Source organism: Rhinopithecus roxellana, chromosome 13, assembly GCF_007565055.1.
Source record: "Rhinopithecus roxellana isolate Shanxi Qingling chromosome 13, ASM756505v1, whole genome shotgun sequence".
NCBI classification, from domain to species: domain Eukaryota; kingdom Metazoa; phylum Chordata; class Mammalia; order Primates; family Cercopithecidae; genus Rhinopithecus; species Rhinopithecus roxellana.
In genome coordinates, this window is record NC_044561.1 from 132367748 (window position 1) to 132382467 (window position 14720).

Genomic DNA, 14720 nt, shown 5'->3' on the forward strand with positions numbered 1-14720 from the left:
ACTTCGTGATACAGCACCTGGCTTAATTTCTAGTGGTAACACATTTGGGATCTGTGTCTCATGATTTCTAAGCTGCGTGTTTCTCACTTCTACAACACTGAGGCGGGCTGCCCTCATCCACAGCCTGCAGGAGTTTAGTGTGCCTGTGCAACCTACGTCCTGTTGTTTTATGATTAACGGTACCGGTGTCTTGGAGTCGGTAACTCTCTGAACCCTGCCTGCCCTAGGGCACTTCCCGCCAGCAATCTGAGGGCTCCGAGGCACCGCGTCCCCGGGGAAGGGGCTGGTTGCGGAGCCCCCTCCCAGGACAGCCTGAGCTGGCCACCCACCTCCACATCTTCTGCTGAGGCCCCGGGCTCCAGGTTCCAGAAGGAAGGGACCACACCATATGACCTGCCTGGGACCGGGGCTGACTCTCTGACCCTCTCCCTGAGAGACTTCAGCAGCCTTCCCGCTCCTAAGTGGGGGCTCTAGCCAAGAAAGTGAATTTTTGAGTCGAAGACGGTTTGTGAAGTTATGGTCCATGAAGACTTGTCTCCATGGCTTTGCGACCTTGCTCAGTTGGGTGGGCCTTACCCAGGCAGGAGAGAAACGGCTCAGACCCTTAGGTTCAAATCCAAGCCCTGCCATTTCCCAGCTGAGCCTGTTAGGTGCGGCCTCCCCCGCCTTCTGCCGGGCTCACCTTCAGGTGAGACCCCCGCCACGCCCCGGCTGGCACCACCCTGGCACTCCTGAGGGACGCAGGGGTGTCCGCCCTCATGTCCGTTCCATCCGAGGCCCTGGGATCACAGACAAGGAGGCCGGGGCTGGCCGGGCATCCCAGGAATGGCGCCCGCAAGGCCCAGGAGGCCGTCCGGCCGGCCCAGCGCTCCAGCGCGTTTCCCGCGTCCACGCGGTCCCCGTTCCGCCGGCACTGGCGGCGTCCAGCCTGGGTTTGCCCGTGCTCGGCGACGGGGCTGCCTGGCCCAGCTCGGCGCCGCTCACCAGCGCTGACTGGGGGTGGTGTGACCTCCCAGTGCCTCAGTTTCTTCACAGGAAAAACGGGTCTTCTTGAGGACGGGTGTGGAGGGCCCGGGGCATCCCCGTAGGAGCGTTGGCCGAAGGAGCCCGGCCTGGGGCTGACAGGAACCCTCGGCTGCAGGGAAGCGCGTGGCGCCCCCAACCGTCTAGGGTGCTGGCCCGATTCGCGCGGCCTCCGCGGGCGGGACCCCGCGGGCCGCCTTCTCCGCTCTGTCCGCGGCTCCCGCGAGGGAACATCACCCCCAGAGGCTTCCCTCCTCCGCCCCAGGTCCCCGCGCCCCCGGCCTCACTTCCTGGCGCCCCAGGAACGCGGCCCCCAGGAAAGGACTCGGGGCCCGGGCGGGGAGGCGGGCAGGGGTCCCCAAGGCCCGGAGTCCCCGTACGCGCTCCTGGCCCGCGTACCACAGCGCCCTAGGGCGTCCGCACCCGCCGGGGTCGCGCGGGACCCGCCCCGTGACGCATCTTCAACCGCCCGGAGCCGCGGCCCGGCCAGCGCGCGCCCGACGCCCCGGGGAGCGCGCCTCGTGCACGCGCGCCGCCACGTGACCCCGTGCCGGCCAACGGGCGCGCCGGGATTTGGGGGATAAAGCGCGGCCCCGCGCACAGTTGCGGCGGGAGAGCGGCGGGGCCGAGAGCGTGACTCGCCTGCTCCGCGCTGCTTCCCCCGCGCCGCCTGCCCGCGCCGCCCGCGCAGCCATGTCCGAGGAGAAGCCCAAGGTAAGCGCGGCGCCCCCGCCCGCACGCGCGGCCATCGCGGGCGTCCCGGGCGCCTCCGCCGCTGCGCGCCACTCTCGCGGCCCTAGAAGACCGCGGCTTCCACGGGGACCCGCGCCCAGGCCTGCGGCGCCTCCCGCGCTCCCGCCCCTCCCCCGCTCCCGTCCGGCCGCGCCGCTCCCCTCCCCCGCCCGGCGGCGCTCGGCGGCGCGCCCCGCCTCCAGCCCGGCTCCGCCCCCAGCCCGACTCCACCCCCAGTCTGACTCCGCCCCAGCCAGACTCCGCCCCCAACCCGACTCCGCCTCTCCTTGCCCCCTATAGCGCCCCGCCCCTCCGCCCCCTGTAGCGCCCTGCCCCTAAGTGGGCCCGCCCAAGACGGGCCCCGCCCCGAAGCGCGCTGTGCCGCGACCTCCTTCCCCGCCGGGCCTGGCCACGCCCCCGCTCCACGCCCATCTGCTCCCCAGCTGGGAAGGCGCGCGCCTAGCGCCTCCTAGACCGCTGGTGTCGGGCCCCGCGCTGCTCCTGTCGAGCGCGGCGCCCTCGGATCCCGCCTCGGCAGTGTCCCTGAGGCGTCTTGGCGTGATCCTCTCCTGAGTCATTGCAGGGCGGGGTCGCCTTCTCCCCCGGCATCGCCCTGGGTGCGGGGACCTGTGTCAAGTGCACGGCGTCGGCTCAGGAATAAGCGTCTGGGGTTACCCCCGAGGGGCGCGCTCTGAGGGGCCTAGCCCCTGTGAGCAGCGCTGCCGTCCTTCCAGCGCGCCCATCACGCCCCTGGTATTCACCCACTTCTCCACACCGCGCCTGGCCATCGCGTCCCCCAGTGTGCGCCCATCCCTCTCCTTCGTGTCTCCCCGGTCGTGCCCCCAGTGTGCACCCACCCATCCCATCGCGCCTTGTGTGCACCCACCGCCTCTCCATCGCGTCCCCCGGTGTGCGCCTACCCCTCCCCATCGCGTACCCCGGTGTGCGCCCACCCCCCCATCACGCCGCCCATGGTGTGTGCCCACTCATCCCCATCATGCCCCACGGTGTGCTCCCTTGCCTCCCCATCAGTCTCCCGGTGTGCGCCCACCCCTCCCCATCATGCTCCCCGGTGTGCGCCCACTCCTCCCCATCGTGTCCTTGGTGTGCGCCCACCCCTCCCTATTGCGTCGCCCTCCCCATCACACCCCCAGTGTGTGCCCACCCCTCCCCGTCGCGTCCCCTGGTGTGCGCCCACCCCTCTCCATCACACCCCCAGTGTGCGCCCACCCCTCCCCATCACCCCGCCGCGATGTGCGCCCACCCCTCCCCATCACCCCCAACGATGTGCGCCCACCCCTCCCCATCACGCCCCCTATGGTGTGTGCCCACCTCTCCCCATCACGCCCCTTAAGGTGTGTCCCCACCCCTCCCCATCATGCCCCACTGTGTGCACCCACCTCTCCCCATTGCGCCTCCCCTGCCATGCGCACCCACCCCTCCTTATCCAGCCTTGGGTGTGCTTTCGTTTCCCCCATTGCCACACTGGGGTGTGCATCCTTCCAGTCTCAGTCCTGGGGTATGCACCCTTCATTCAGGTGCACTGGCCATTCCTTCTTGGGAGGGTCCTTAGTCGCAGTCTCCAGTGTTCATAAAAAGAGAACCTTTCCGAAGCCCTTGGTGTGCACTCTTGGCCTCTATGTTACATCCTAGTGGAAGATGACTAGAGCTGAAGGCTCTGTAAGGAGGCTGTCTCTGATACTGGCCTAGTCCTGGAGGTGACCACCCTCCCTTTACAGATGAGGGTGGAGGCTCAGTGCCAGACACTGGTGGAAACTGGGATGGAACCGTCCGGAACCATGGTTGTGGCCTCTGTAGAAGTCTGCACTCTGCTTGCTGTGGTCAGACTCCAAGGAAACCTCCCCTATCCAGATGGCATTTGGAGTGACCTTTGCTTTTTACATTTTGACTCTAGTGAAGTCAAAATTCTCCCACCCAGGGGTTGTTTGAATATTTAAGTACTTGTTAAAACTAGGCCAAATATAAATGTCCTTTCTTTATGTTTTCATAGGTGGCTTCCTCTTAATGAAGAGTACATGTAATAAAATACGTATGATACTCATTTTCTCAGCAGTGTTTACACTTAGCTCTGCCATGTGGTCAACCTCAGGCTCCAATTCAGTTGAAAACACTTGTTTAATTCCAGAATGATCGAGTGGCTGCCACCTCACAGGCCCTGCTCCTGGTGGGTCCCCTCAGCCCATGTGGGAGCAGCTCTATCCTCTGGAGCTCTGAGGAAGGGGAAGAAGTGGACTCTGGGGCCCAGTGGTGCTGGAAAGAAGAGCTTTTGGGTCAGGCAGGAGAATGTTCTGACTTCCCTGGATAGCTGAGGCGGAGGATTGACTAGCAAACTGAGGCCCATGTTTTTAGGGCTTCATTCTTTAACTCACCAGTTCACTTGCTTATTAGGAATTTACCAGGGGTCTGGGACAGACCGACATTCCTGGTGTCTGTCTGTTTGGAGCAGAGGCACTGTGGCCGACCCTGCCCTGCCCCAGCCTCTCCCGGGGCTGCAGCCATTACCCTGTGGGGACACGTGTGGGCCCTGTATCTGTGCCTTTGAACACACTCATATCTTCCTTGCCTAAAGAAGCCAGTGCATCCTCATGCTTGGGGAAGTGAAGGGGGCTCATCCGGGGTCCCCACGTCCATCCTGCCTGGAGCTGTTTGCATGCTCTTCTCTCCTAGGCCAGTTTTCCCTGCGCTGGAGGCCACATTCGGGATGGGGGGATGGGGGTGTGCCAGCTCACCACTCAGGCTGCTGCCAAGCCACCGGCGTCCCGGGAGTGGGCAAGGGTGTCTGGCCCAAGACTGGAGTTGGGGAGTGAGTGCCGCCCCAGGACCCGCACCTTCAGGTTCGCAGCTGTAGCCCCTCACTGCCAGGGCCCCTTGCCGGCCACTCTAGCTCTCTTGACAGAGCTCCATAGTTCCCCAGGGTCTCCAGGAACCAAGCATAGGGGCAGTCCCCGCGTTCACCCTCAGGTGAGCCTTCTACATCCCACTCCCTGTATTTAGGCATCGCTGGGACAGTTGTCCCTCTCCCAGCCAGGGAAGGTAAGGAGAAGTGGAGAGAAAAGGCATGTAACGTACAGTGCTCCCTGCGGGCAGCAGCTCAGCATGGGGGGAAAGGGTACCAGGATGCTCCAGACTTGACTTTCAGAGTGAGCCGGAGGGCCCTGCCTCATTGCTTCACTCACAAACGACTTTATCCCAGCAATGCAGGCCGGCCACAACTCAAAATGCATTTTCAGGCAACAAGACATCCCAGTTGTGCCATTGTTGAGTAGCTTCAGGCTTGGCATGAATTAAAAAATAAAAAGTACCACCTGCTGCTGCTCAGATGGGACAGTTTGGAACTAGAAAGTACACGGAAGTGGCTTCCCTCACATTTGCTGATGTCAGGGCAGCGAGGAGGAGGCTGGCTGCCTGCTGTGGGAAGTGGCCGTCCTCAGTTGGATTCCAGAAGTCACCACTTGAATGTCCCACAGGTTTTCTCTGAGTCACAAATGTTTTCTTCTGATTTTGGTTTCTTTCACTAATGCTGTATAGCTGTGTGAGTTTTGGATATGTGTTTTTACTGATTTCATAAGAATTTTTTTAAAAAAGAGATGGGGTCTTGCTATGCTGCCCAGGCTGGTCTCAAACTCCTGGGCTCAAGCCATCCTTTCATGTCAGCTTCCCAAAGTACTGGGATAACAGGTGTGAGCCACCGTGCCCAGCCTACAAGAATAACTTTAAAATAAAGATGGATTTTCAGGCCAGGCGCGGTAGCTCAAGCCTGTAATCCCAGCACTTTGGGAGGCCGAGACGGGCGGATCACGAGGTCAGGAGATCAAGACCATCCTGGCTAACAGGGTGAAACCCCATCTCTATTAAAACATACAAACAACTAGCCGGGCGAGGTGGCGGGTGCCTGTAGTCCCAGCTAATGTAGTCGGGAGGCTGAGGCAGGAGAATGGCGTAAACCTGGGAGGCGGAGCTTGCAGTGAGCTGAGATCCGGCCACTGCACTCCAGCCTGGGTGACAGAGCGAGACTCCGTGTCAAAAAAAAAAAAAAAAAAAAATGGATTTTCTCTGATTTTTCCCTAGACTTATTAAACAGGTTTTTTTCTTTGAATTAACAATGTCAGAGGACTGTAGACTTGCATTGTTTTGCACATGAATGCTTAACAAGTGGAAGTTAAAAATAAATTCTGTGTAAAAATAAAACCATCACAAGTGACTCTGAATTGCTGGAGAATTTTAAGAATTAGGTTGGTTTTAATGACTTTAGAAAGCCAACAATTACCTAAAGACTTGCTCTTTCAAGTCGTGGTTATTTTGAGATACAGTTTTGAGGCCAGTCTCCGGTGTCTTCTTCTGCAGGAGGGCGTGAAGACAGAGAACGACCACATCAACCTGAAGGTAGCCGGGCAGGACGGCTCCGTGGTGCAGTTCAAGATCAAGAGGCACACGCCACTGAGCAAGCTGATGAAGGCGTACTGCGAGAGGCAGGTGCGGCGCCTCGCTCCCCCACGGGGCCTCCCCGTGTGCGCGCTGCTCCTGTGTGCGCCAGGCATCCCCAGAGCACGAGTGTCGGGGCTGGACCCAGATGTAGCCGCTCGAGGTGCCCTCTTCATGGATGGGCAGGCGGGGGCTTGTGCTGTAAACCTGGCCTAGGCTGGGCTTGCTGACTGTGTCCCCCATGGCCTTTTATGAGGTGGAGGGACCTAGAGGCTCGGAGAAATGTGGTGGGTTTTTCTTCCTGATAAGGCGGCTGCCCAGGGTGCTGTGTTCTCCCTGGGGTACTAACATCTGTGAAGTCTGTGACGCTGAAGGCTCTTGGGGGCCCTGCTCAGATCTGGCCATTCTGGGGCTGCAGGTGGCGTGTGCCCCATGCTGCTGTCACCCCGTCCTCACGTATGAGCTGGCGTGGCCCTGAAGAAACACTGCCCTCATCTGCAGTGTGGTTTTCCATTTTGTTAGGAGGGGCAAGAAAGCTCATGATTCGTTCACCTGCTTCCTCAGTTTCAGGATAATGAGCTGCCTCACTGGCAGTGCCCAGCTGGGTGGATGCCTTCTGGCTGCTGTGTGTGACTTGGTGTGTGTGTGTGTGTCTGTTGTTCTTGGTAATGCTGTGGAGGACTCACCCTGGGCCAGGGGGTCCCTCTCTAAGCCACTCCTATGGGCTTTGCCCGCCAGCTGCTGTCTGGCGTGTCGGGGGCCCGGCCCTGCAGCCAGGTGCTCTTCCCCAGGGAGCCCTGCTTGCCTGAGTGGGACCTAGAGGCTGCTTTTCTTCAGCTGCTCTGAAAATACAGCAACTTGTTGCCCTTTTATTTTACTCTTTTGCCTGTAGATTTTCAGTTAGATTTCCTCCTCTTTCCCTCCCACTTTGGATACCCTGCTCATAGGGGCAGTCACTGGCGACCACCTTGCACTCTTCATTGACAAGCAGACCCTCTGACTTCCTTTCTTCGTGTTTGCTGATGGCAGATCTTATTTTCACCTGCGAAAGGTGAGACTGAGCTTCCAGACACGCAGGCTCCGGTCTTCCCAGCAGAGTGAGTGGCCTGGCGCCATGCAGGCCCCGTGACCCAGCTTCTGCCTGGTCCTGGACCCTGGCCCTTGTTGGAGTTTGTGCTGCCTGGGCTGGTGGCCACATTCTCCCCTGCGCTGCGGGATGGCAGGTGTGTGGGGCCGTGTACATGTGGCGGGGGCTCTGCCCTTCCCCCTGCTCTTCCGGGGCTCCCCTCCTGCCCCACCTGCACTGCTGCTTGTGAGGCTGGCTACTCAGCCGTGGTCCAGGGCCCCCTGTTCAAATCCTAGAGGTTCTCTCTTGGTGTTTCCTGGATTAGTCCTCCTCCCTTTTGTGTTTTGTGGTGGAGTACATCCTCCAGGGTCTTCTCAGAACAGGCACAGAAGGGTAGCGTCTTTGAGACACTGCATGGCTGAACGTGACTTTTGCTTTTATAAACCTTCACACTTCAGTATGTGGCTGCACGCAGTATTCTTGGTTGAAACTCTTTTTTTTTTTTTTTTTCTTTCAGAGATCAGCCATGAGAATAGCTCCCAGTGTTAAAAGTGAAGTTTACCAGGCATGGTAGTTTATGCCTGTAATCCCAGCACTTTGGGAGGCTGATGTGGGAGGATCATCTGAGGTCAGGAGTTCAAGACCAGCCTGGGCAACACAGGGAGACCCTGTCTCTACGAAACATTAAAAAAATTATCCAGGTGTGGTGGTGGAAGCCTGTAGTCCCAGCTACTCAGGAGGCTGAGGTGGCAGGATTGTTTGAGCCCAGGAGGTGGAGGCTGCAGGGAGCTGAGGTCGTATCACTGCTGGCAGCCTGGGTGACAGAGCAAGACCCTGTCTCAAAGGAAAAAAAAAAAAAAAAAGTGAGAAGTTCAGTGGATTCTGATGCTCTGTGCTTTGTTTGTAACTTAGTTTTTCTCTGGAAGTATCTGGGACCATATTCTGGCATTCCAGTGTCCCTTATGTGCCTCAGAGGCGGGTGATTTTATCACGCATGCTGCTGGGTACTTTATGGGTCTGGACATTTATTTTTCTTCAAGAAATATGCCCTATGTTAGTTCTTTGATAATTTGTGTCCTTCTCCACACTCTGGTCCCTCTTTTTGGAGTTCCTGTTCCTCCTGCTGCTAATTGTCCTAGTTTACATTTGATAATTTTTCTCCCATTTTGCTTTGGGCTTTATTATTGCTGTTGGTCTCCTTTTCAGGAGGTCGTTTCAACTTTATCTTTCCACTTTCTGTGGACATTCTCATCTCTGTCGTGATTTTTAATTTCCAAAAGTTCTTTTCTCTTTCTGTTCTTTGAGCGTTCTTTTTTTCTCAAAAGCAGTTTATTTATTTATTTTTTTGAGACGGTCTCGCTCTGTCCCCTAAGCTGGAGCACAGTGGTGTGATCATGGTTCACTGCAGCCTTGACCCCGGGGCTCAAGTGATCCACCCACCTCAGCCTCCCGAGTAGGTGGGACTACAGGTACACGCCACCACACCTGGCTAATTTTTTTATTTTGTGGAGATGGGGTCTCCCTATGTGGTCCAGGTTGGTCTCGAATTCCTGGGCTCAAGTGATCCTCCTGCTTGTGTCTCCCAAAGTGCTGGGATTACAGGTGTGAGCCACCATACCCATCCTCAGTAGCAATTGATTGTTTTCTGAAGGTAGTATTATTTTTCACTTCCCATAGATCTTGAATTGTGAGTGTAGGTGTGTGTGGTGTGTATGTCCATGTCTTTGTGCATGTGTGTGTATGTGTGGGGGTGTGTGCATGTGTGGGCCTGTGTTGGGAGCGTTCTCCTGCCTCCTTCCTGTCTGTTCTCCTCTGTGCTTCTCCCCTCCTCTCCTCTCTGGGCTGCTGCACAGTGAGCCTTACCCTGACTGCTGTCATGCAGGCTGACTTCTGTGCAAGCATGGAGCACTGAGAAGCTGTTGAGAAGCCATGTACATGGATGGCTGTGTATCCCTGGGGTGACCTGTCTGGATTGTGGGTTTTGGAAGCACCCAGATGCTAAGTTTGAGAGTTGAGTCCTCCAGTCTCTGGCCAGCCTCCTGGGGGCACATCTGGAGGGGAGAGGGGACTTGGCGCGCAGCGCTGGGGGCACGTGCTTCCATGGGCCTGTTTTTGTCCTACACCTGGAGCTCTGCACCCACCTCTTCAGAAAGCAGACCTCCTGTGTGCTGCTGTGAGAGGCACAGGGTTGTGGGGGTCCTGCTGGAAGTCTGCATGTGAACTTCCAGGCAGCTGTTCAGAATCAGCTGCCTGCCACACAGGCTGGGTTGTGCCCAGTCCCTCTGCCCCAGGATCCTAATCCAGTGTCCATCAGACCACCAGTGTCCACGCCTCAGTAGCCTCTGGCCCAGCCCAGCATTGACATCTCTGCCCATCCCTGCTCCCATTTTCTTTGTCCTTGCTGTTTGTGCCTTTCTCATTTACGTCATTTCAGTGGGGTTTCAGGAGGGAGCAGAGATGCACGTTTTAACCCCGTCTGTCCTGTTTCAGTTAAATCAGAACTGCTTGTTGAGGAAATGTTTCTGCCCCGACCACGTTTCTCCATTCCCTCAGGACACAGAAAGGCTGTGTGCTCTTTCCTGCTGCCCTCCACAAGGCCAAAGTCATGGTGGTGACTGCTCCCTGGCCTCATGCAGCCTTCTTATCTGTCCCTCATTGGCACACAACCTGTTCCTTGCTGAGAACTTTGTAAAGGGGGAAGGTGGTGGTGCCAGCATTGTAGAATTTCTACTCTGCTTCTGGAAGGAAATGGGAGGGATGACCCAGGACAGGTCAGGGCACCAGGACAGAGAAGATTCAGTGTTTGAACTGACCATTTCACACAGCCACTGCACTGAGAAACTTTGATTGAAAAGCTAGCCGCTGGAAGATGAGTATTCACCCGGTGGCTCACTTGCCCTCCCCTGGCACATCACCAGTGCTAGTCCAGCTTTTTTCCTGCTGAGGGATGCATCCTCTCTTCAGAGACCTCCTGGCTGACAGCTGTCTGAGCCAGCATCACTGTGACAGGTTACCTTTCCTCACCTGGGTTTCGTATGTTAAGAAAGTGGATTTTAGAGGCAGATGAGTTTGGATGTTAGTCTAGGATATCTCTTGTTTTCTCGTGTTTGAATATTAAGTCTGCTTTCCTTCTGCCATGAACAACTTAGCTATCTGCTTTGAAACTGAACTGACACTGAGTTGGCTTTAAGAAGTTCCCAGTATACAGTGGTGTAACAAAACCCGGGTTGAAAATGAGCTGTTTTAGCCCATCAGAGAGAAGATGGTAGAAAAGTGGGTTCTGAAAGCAGTGGTGTCAGGCACTGCGTGAAAGAGATTGTAGGCCCACTGGTGAGTTTTTAATACTGAACTGGATCATAAATCTGCATATCAGAATGCTGATACTTGGATTAAAATATTTGATTTTTGAATTAAGCTATATCTGGACATGTTTAATGGCGACTGCTTTTCCTTTTCAGGGTTTGTCAATGAGACAGATTAGATTCAGGTTTGACGGGCAGCCAATTAATGAAACTGACACTCCAGCACAGGTATGGAGCTGGCTTTGCGTGGTTCCAGGGTGACTTCCGATTTGCATTGGGTAACTGCCATTTGGGATATGCTTATTTGAGAATCGTAGATGGGAGGTCATACAGAATGCCTTCCTTTTTTTCCTTAATGATATTATTAGATTATTTATTTTTCAAATTTTAGATTTAAATTTTCAAATGAGTAAACTGCTTTGCAGACATCATTCTTTTTTTTTTTTTTTTTTTTTTTGAGATGGAGTCTCGTTCTGTCGCCCAGGCTGGAGTGCAGTGGCTGGATCTTGGCTCACTGCAAGCTCCACCTCCTGGGTTCATGCCATTCTCCTGCCTCAGCCTCCCCAGTAGCTGGGACTACAGGCGCCCGCCACCTTGCCCGGCTAGTTTTTTTTTGTATTTTTTAGTAGGGACGGGGTTTCACTGGGTTAGCCAGGATGGTCTCAATCTACTGACCTCGTGATCCGCCCGTCTTGGCCTCCCAAAGTGCTGGGATTACAGGCTTGAGCCACTGCGCCCAGCCCCAGACATCATTCTTGCTGTTTGGAGATGGAGTGAGTGCTGGGCCCGTCCTCACTGTAAGGGAAGCGGGGGTGTGAGGACCACTCAGTGGCCCCTTCCTGCCCATCCTCTGGACACTTGCAGTTGTAGCCCGTGTGCAGCTCAGGGGCCGACTGGATTCTTGTGCCCTTTAAGTAACTTGCACAAGTGACGTGGGTGGGCAGAATGTGCCATCACACCTGATCATCCATCTGCACAGGTTGCTTCTCTCATGTACCTGTCACATGCCGAAATGAATGAGATTTCATATATCACATTGCAGGGCATCATAGTGTCGTGGAAAGAGCTTTGGACTTGGAAACAGACTTTTTTTTTTTGAGATGGAGTCTCGCTCTGTCACCCAGGCTGGAGTGCAGTGGCGCGAACTTGGCTCACTGCAGGCTCTGCCTCCTTGGTTCACGCCATTCTCCTGCCTCAGCCTCCCGAGTAGCTAGGACTACAGGTGCCCGCCACTGCGCCCGGCTAATTTTTTTGTACTTTTAGTAGAGACGGGGTTTCACCATGTTAGCCAGGATGGTCTTGATTTCCTGACCTCGCCCACCTCGGCCTCCCAAAGTGCTGGGATTACAGGCATGAGCCACTGTGCCTGGCCGAAACAGACTTTTTTAAAAAACTTGGTTCAAGTTGCAGCTCTTGTCATTTGTCAGCTGATGGCCCTGTGACCAAGAGTCACTTCATCCTGTGGAGGCTCAGTTTTGTCTGTAAATGGAGCTTTTTTTCTCCCTTTCAAAGTTGTGAGAATCCACTGGAATGTTTATGTGGAAATATTTTTGCAAAACATTTAGTATTTTAAACATTTAATATTCAGTATTTAATAAATATTGAAAACATCTTTGCAATAAGTATCCATTTCTAGCTACTTTACGAAATCTACACACTGTTAAGAAGTGGCAGCTCTGGGAGTGTTCACCAGGGAGAGGCTGCTGAGAGCAGCTGAGCGGGGAGGGCCTTGTGGAGTCTCCAGGACTTGACTGGGAGTCAGGGGGCAGGCTGTGGACAGGTGGACCAAGAGGCAGAGGGAGCCCTGCCTGGGGACTCTCCCTCCGGCCGGTAGTGTCGGTGGCAGGGTGAGGGTGGCCGACAGCCCCGATGGGACTTCTTTCCATTTGGGAGCATGGCTGCTTCCAGCCTTGTTGAGTCTCTATAGGAACTGGCAGAAGCTTCCTCTTGCTCAGAGGATGGAAGATGATCAGGGTGGGTGTTTTGCGCCCACTGTGTCGGGAGGAGAGAAGTGAGCAAGGGTGTTTCACCACCTTGCCTGGGCTTTGAACGGGGAGGGGCAGGAGAAGCCAGCCGTGGACCCTCACTTGATGGGCCCTTCTGTGAGCTGGGGGCTTTGGCTTTCATGGCATGGTCCCCCGCACTTGGTATAAAGCGCATGGCTTCCGCGGGTCCTAGGACTCAGTGCTGCTAATCAGATGTTCTTAAGTAGCATCTGATTTTGTATAATTTTTCAGTAAGAATTTTAGACATTTCAGTTTATCTTCTAGACTCAGTTTTTCTCAGTTAACATTTTAGCTGTGAATCTGCTTTTGTGAGTTTTGTTAGGGGAAGCTTGCTGAACCGTAACGGCTGTGGTGAGCACATAGCAATGCCTCTTCCATGCGTGCTGAGCTGCAGTGAGGGGACGGACAGGAGCCAAGGTGGGATCAGGTGATGTCGCTAGTGTCAGGGAACACTCATGCCAGGGGGGATCTTCCCACTCTCTGATGAAAACTAACAAGCTCCCCTCTCTCTCGGTGTGCCTGCTGTGACAACCCTGACAGCTGGAGATGGAGGACGAGGACACCATCGACGTGTTCCAGCAGCAGACAGGAGGTGCGCCGGAGAGCAGCCTGGCAGGGCGTGGTTTCTAGAGGGCCTGTCCCCAGCTCGGGCCGTCCGTCCTTGCATTGCTGTTGAATGGTGAGCACATGACCATGCCGACCACAAAGGCGTCTGCGGAAACTCGAGGACATTCACCACAATGATTTTCCTCTCTCTGATGTACTTCAAGTGCAACTCGAAACTATATCTGCAGGGATGAATCTGTAACTTAAATTGGGCCAATCAGAATTGTTATTTTTGTTCAGGTAAAATGAGTTGCAAGGTATTTTGGGTTTTTTTGTGTATTCATTTGTGTTTTTCCCCCCACCTAAAACATTTTTTAACCCCAGAATTATAGCCTGAATGTTCGCTTTTAGTCTGGCCAGGGATTTGACTCCTGAGTTGCTGCCTCTCCCCCGCTCACTCCAGTCACACAGAGAATTGATGCTTCCCGCAGTGGGGGTGCGGCTCTTGGACAGGTAACGGGGGCAAGGTGGGTAGGGAGGATAGACTGTCACTTGCTGTTATAGGCACAGGTGATTAAAATGCTAAATATTGCAAATGTATGCTTTGTCAGTATATGGAAAAGTTGAAGGGAAAATACTGGAATGCTTCTTCAAAGGTTAAAAAATAACTGGGTCCTTTGGTAATTTGACCCCACGTGCTCTCTGGCCCTCAAGCATGTAATCTCGGGGTCTGAGGCCCAGGACCCACCCCCCTGCCACCCCTCCCACCCCACTCCCTGCTCAGTACCTGGCGTTGGTACACAAGCAAGGATTGGCACAACCAAAATTGGCTTTTCTCTTCCTCTTAATATTGAAGAAATTCCCATATTTCTCATTTGGTAATGGTGTTGTGGCCTCAGATTTCTTCCAGTATTTGCTTCTGATGAATAATTATGGTCTATACATAAAAAAGTAAGATTAAGTATTGCTGAATTTGCAGTTACGTTGTCGTGTAAAAGAGCTACTTCCAAGTGTGGTTACAAATGAACCCATGGAATGATGACTTCATGTTCTTCTCGTGGGTTTGTGCCGTGCTGCTTTCCAAATATGTATTGAATTTATGCATCAGTCTGGTGATTTCAGTTCTGTGAAATATTTTGGGATCTATACCAATTAAACATTTTCATAGTTCTGCCTACCGTCCTTCCCTGAGGCTCCATTGCTGCTTGGTGGCCATTCTCTGCCTTTTCATAGTCACCTGAACAACCACCCATTATGTCTTGCTTGCTCGAAATCTTGCTGAAATGTTCTCATTTCCTGTTTGCTGTATGGGCTCGGGTGGGATGCTTGTTGGTTCTGTTGTGTTTATTCACCAATTTGTACATTATTTGTTGTCCTTTACTACTGTAAACAGTAAATATAGTTTGGTATTCTGTCTCTTGGCTTCTACTAAACACTGCATTTGAAGGTTGGGGCGTACCGGTACAGTTCAATGTTTGAATTGACCATTCCGCGTGGCCACTGCATGGAGAAACTTTGATGGAAAACCTAGCCGCTGGAAGGTTAGTATTCACCCAGCGGCTCATTTCCCCTCCCCGGCACATCAACAATGCTCGTCCAGCC

General features: G+C 54.6%; 1 protein-coding gene across 1 annotated transcript; it reads left to right on the plus strand.

Annotated features, from left to right (window-relative positions):
* Positions 1-1549: 1549 nt before the first annotated feature.
* Positions 1550-14534, plus strand: SUMO3 (small ubiquitin like modifier 3). The gene is made up of 4 exons (XM_030914878.1): positions 1550-1737; positions 6121-6249; positions 10723-10794; positions 13113-14534. Exons 1-4 carry the CDS (start codon positions 1717-1719, stop codon positions 13200-13202), a joined length of 312 nt encoding a protein of 103 aa, XP_030770738.1. The 5' UTR covers positions 1550-1716; the 3' UTR covers positions 13203-14534.
* Positions 14535-14720: the final 186 nt, after the last annotated feature.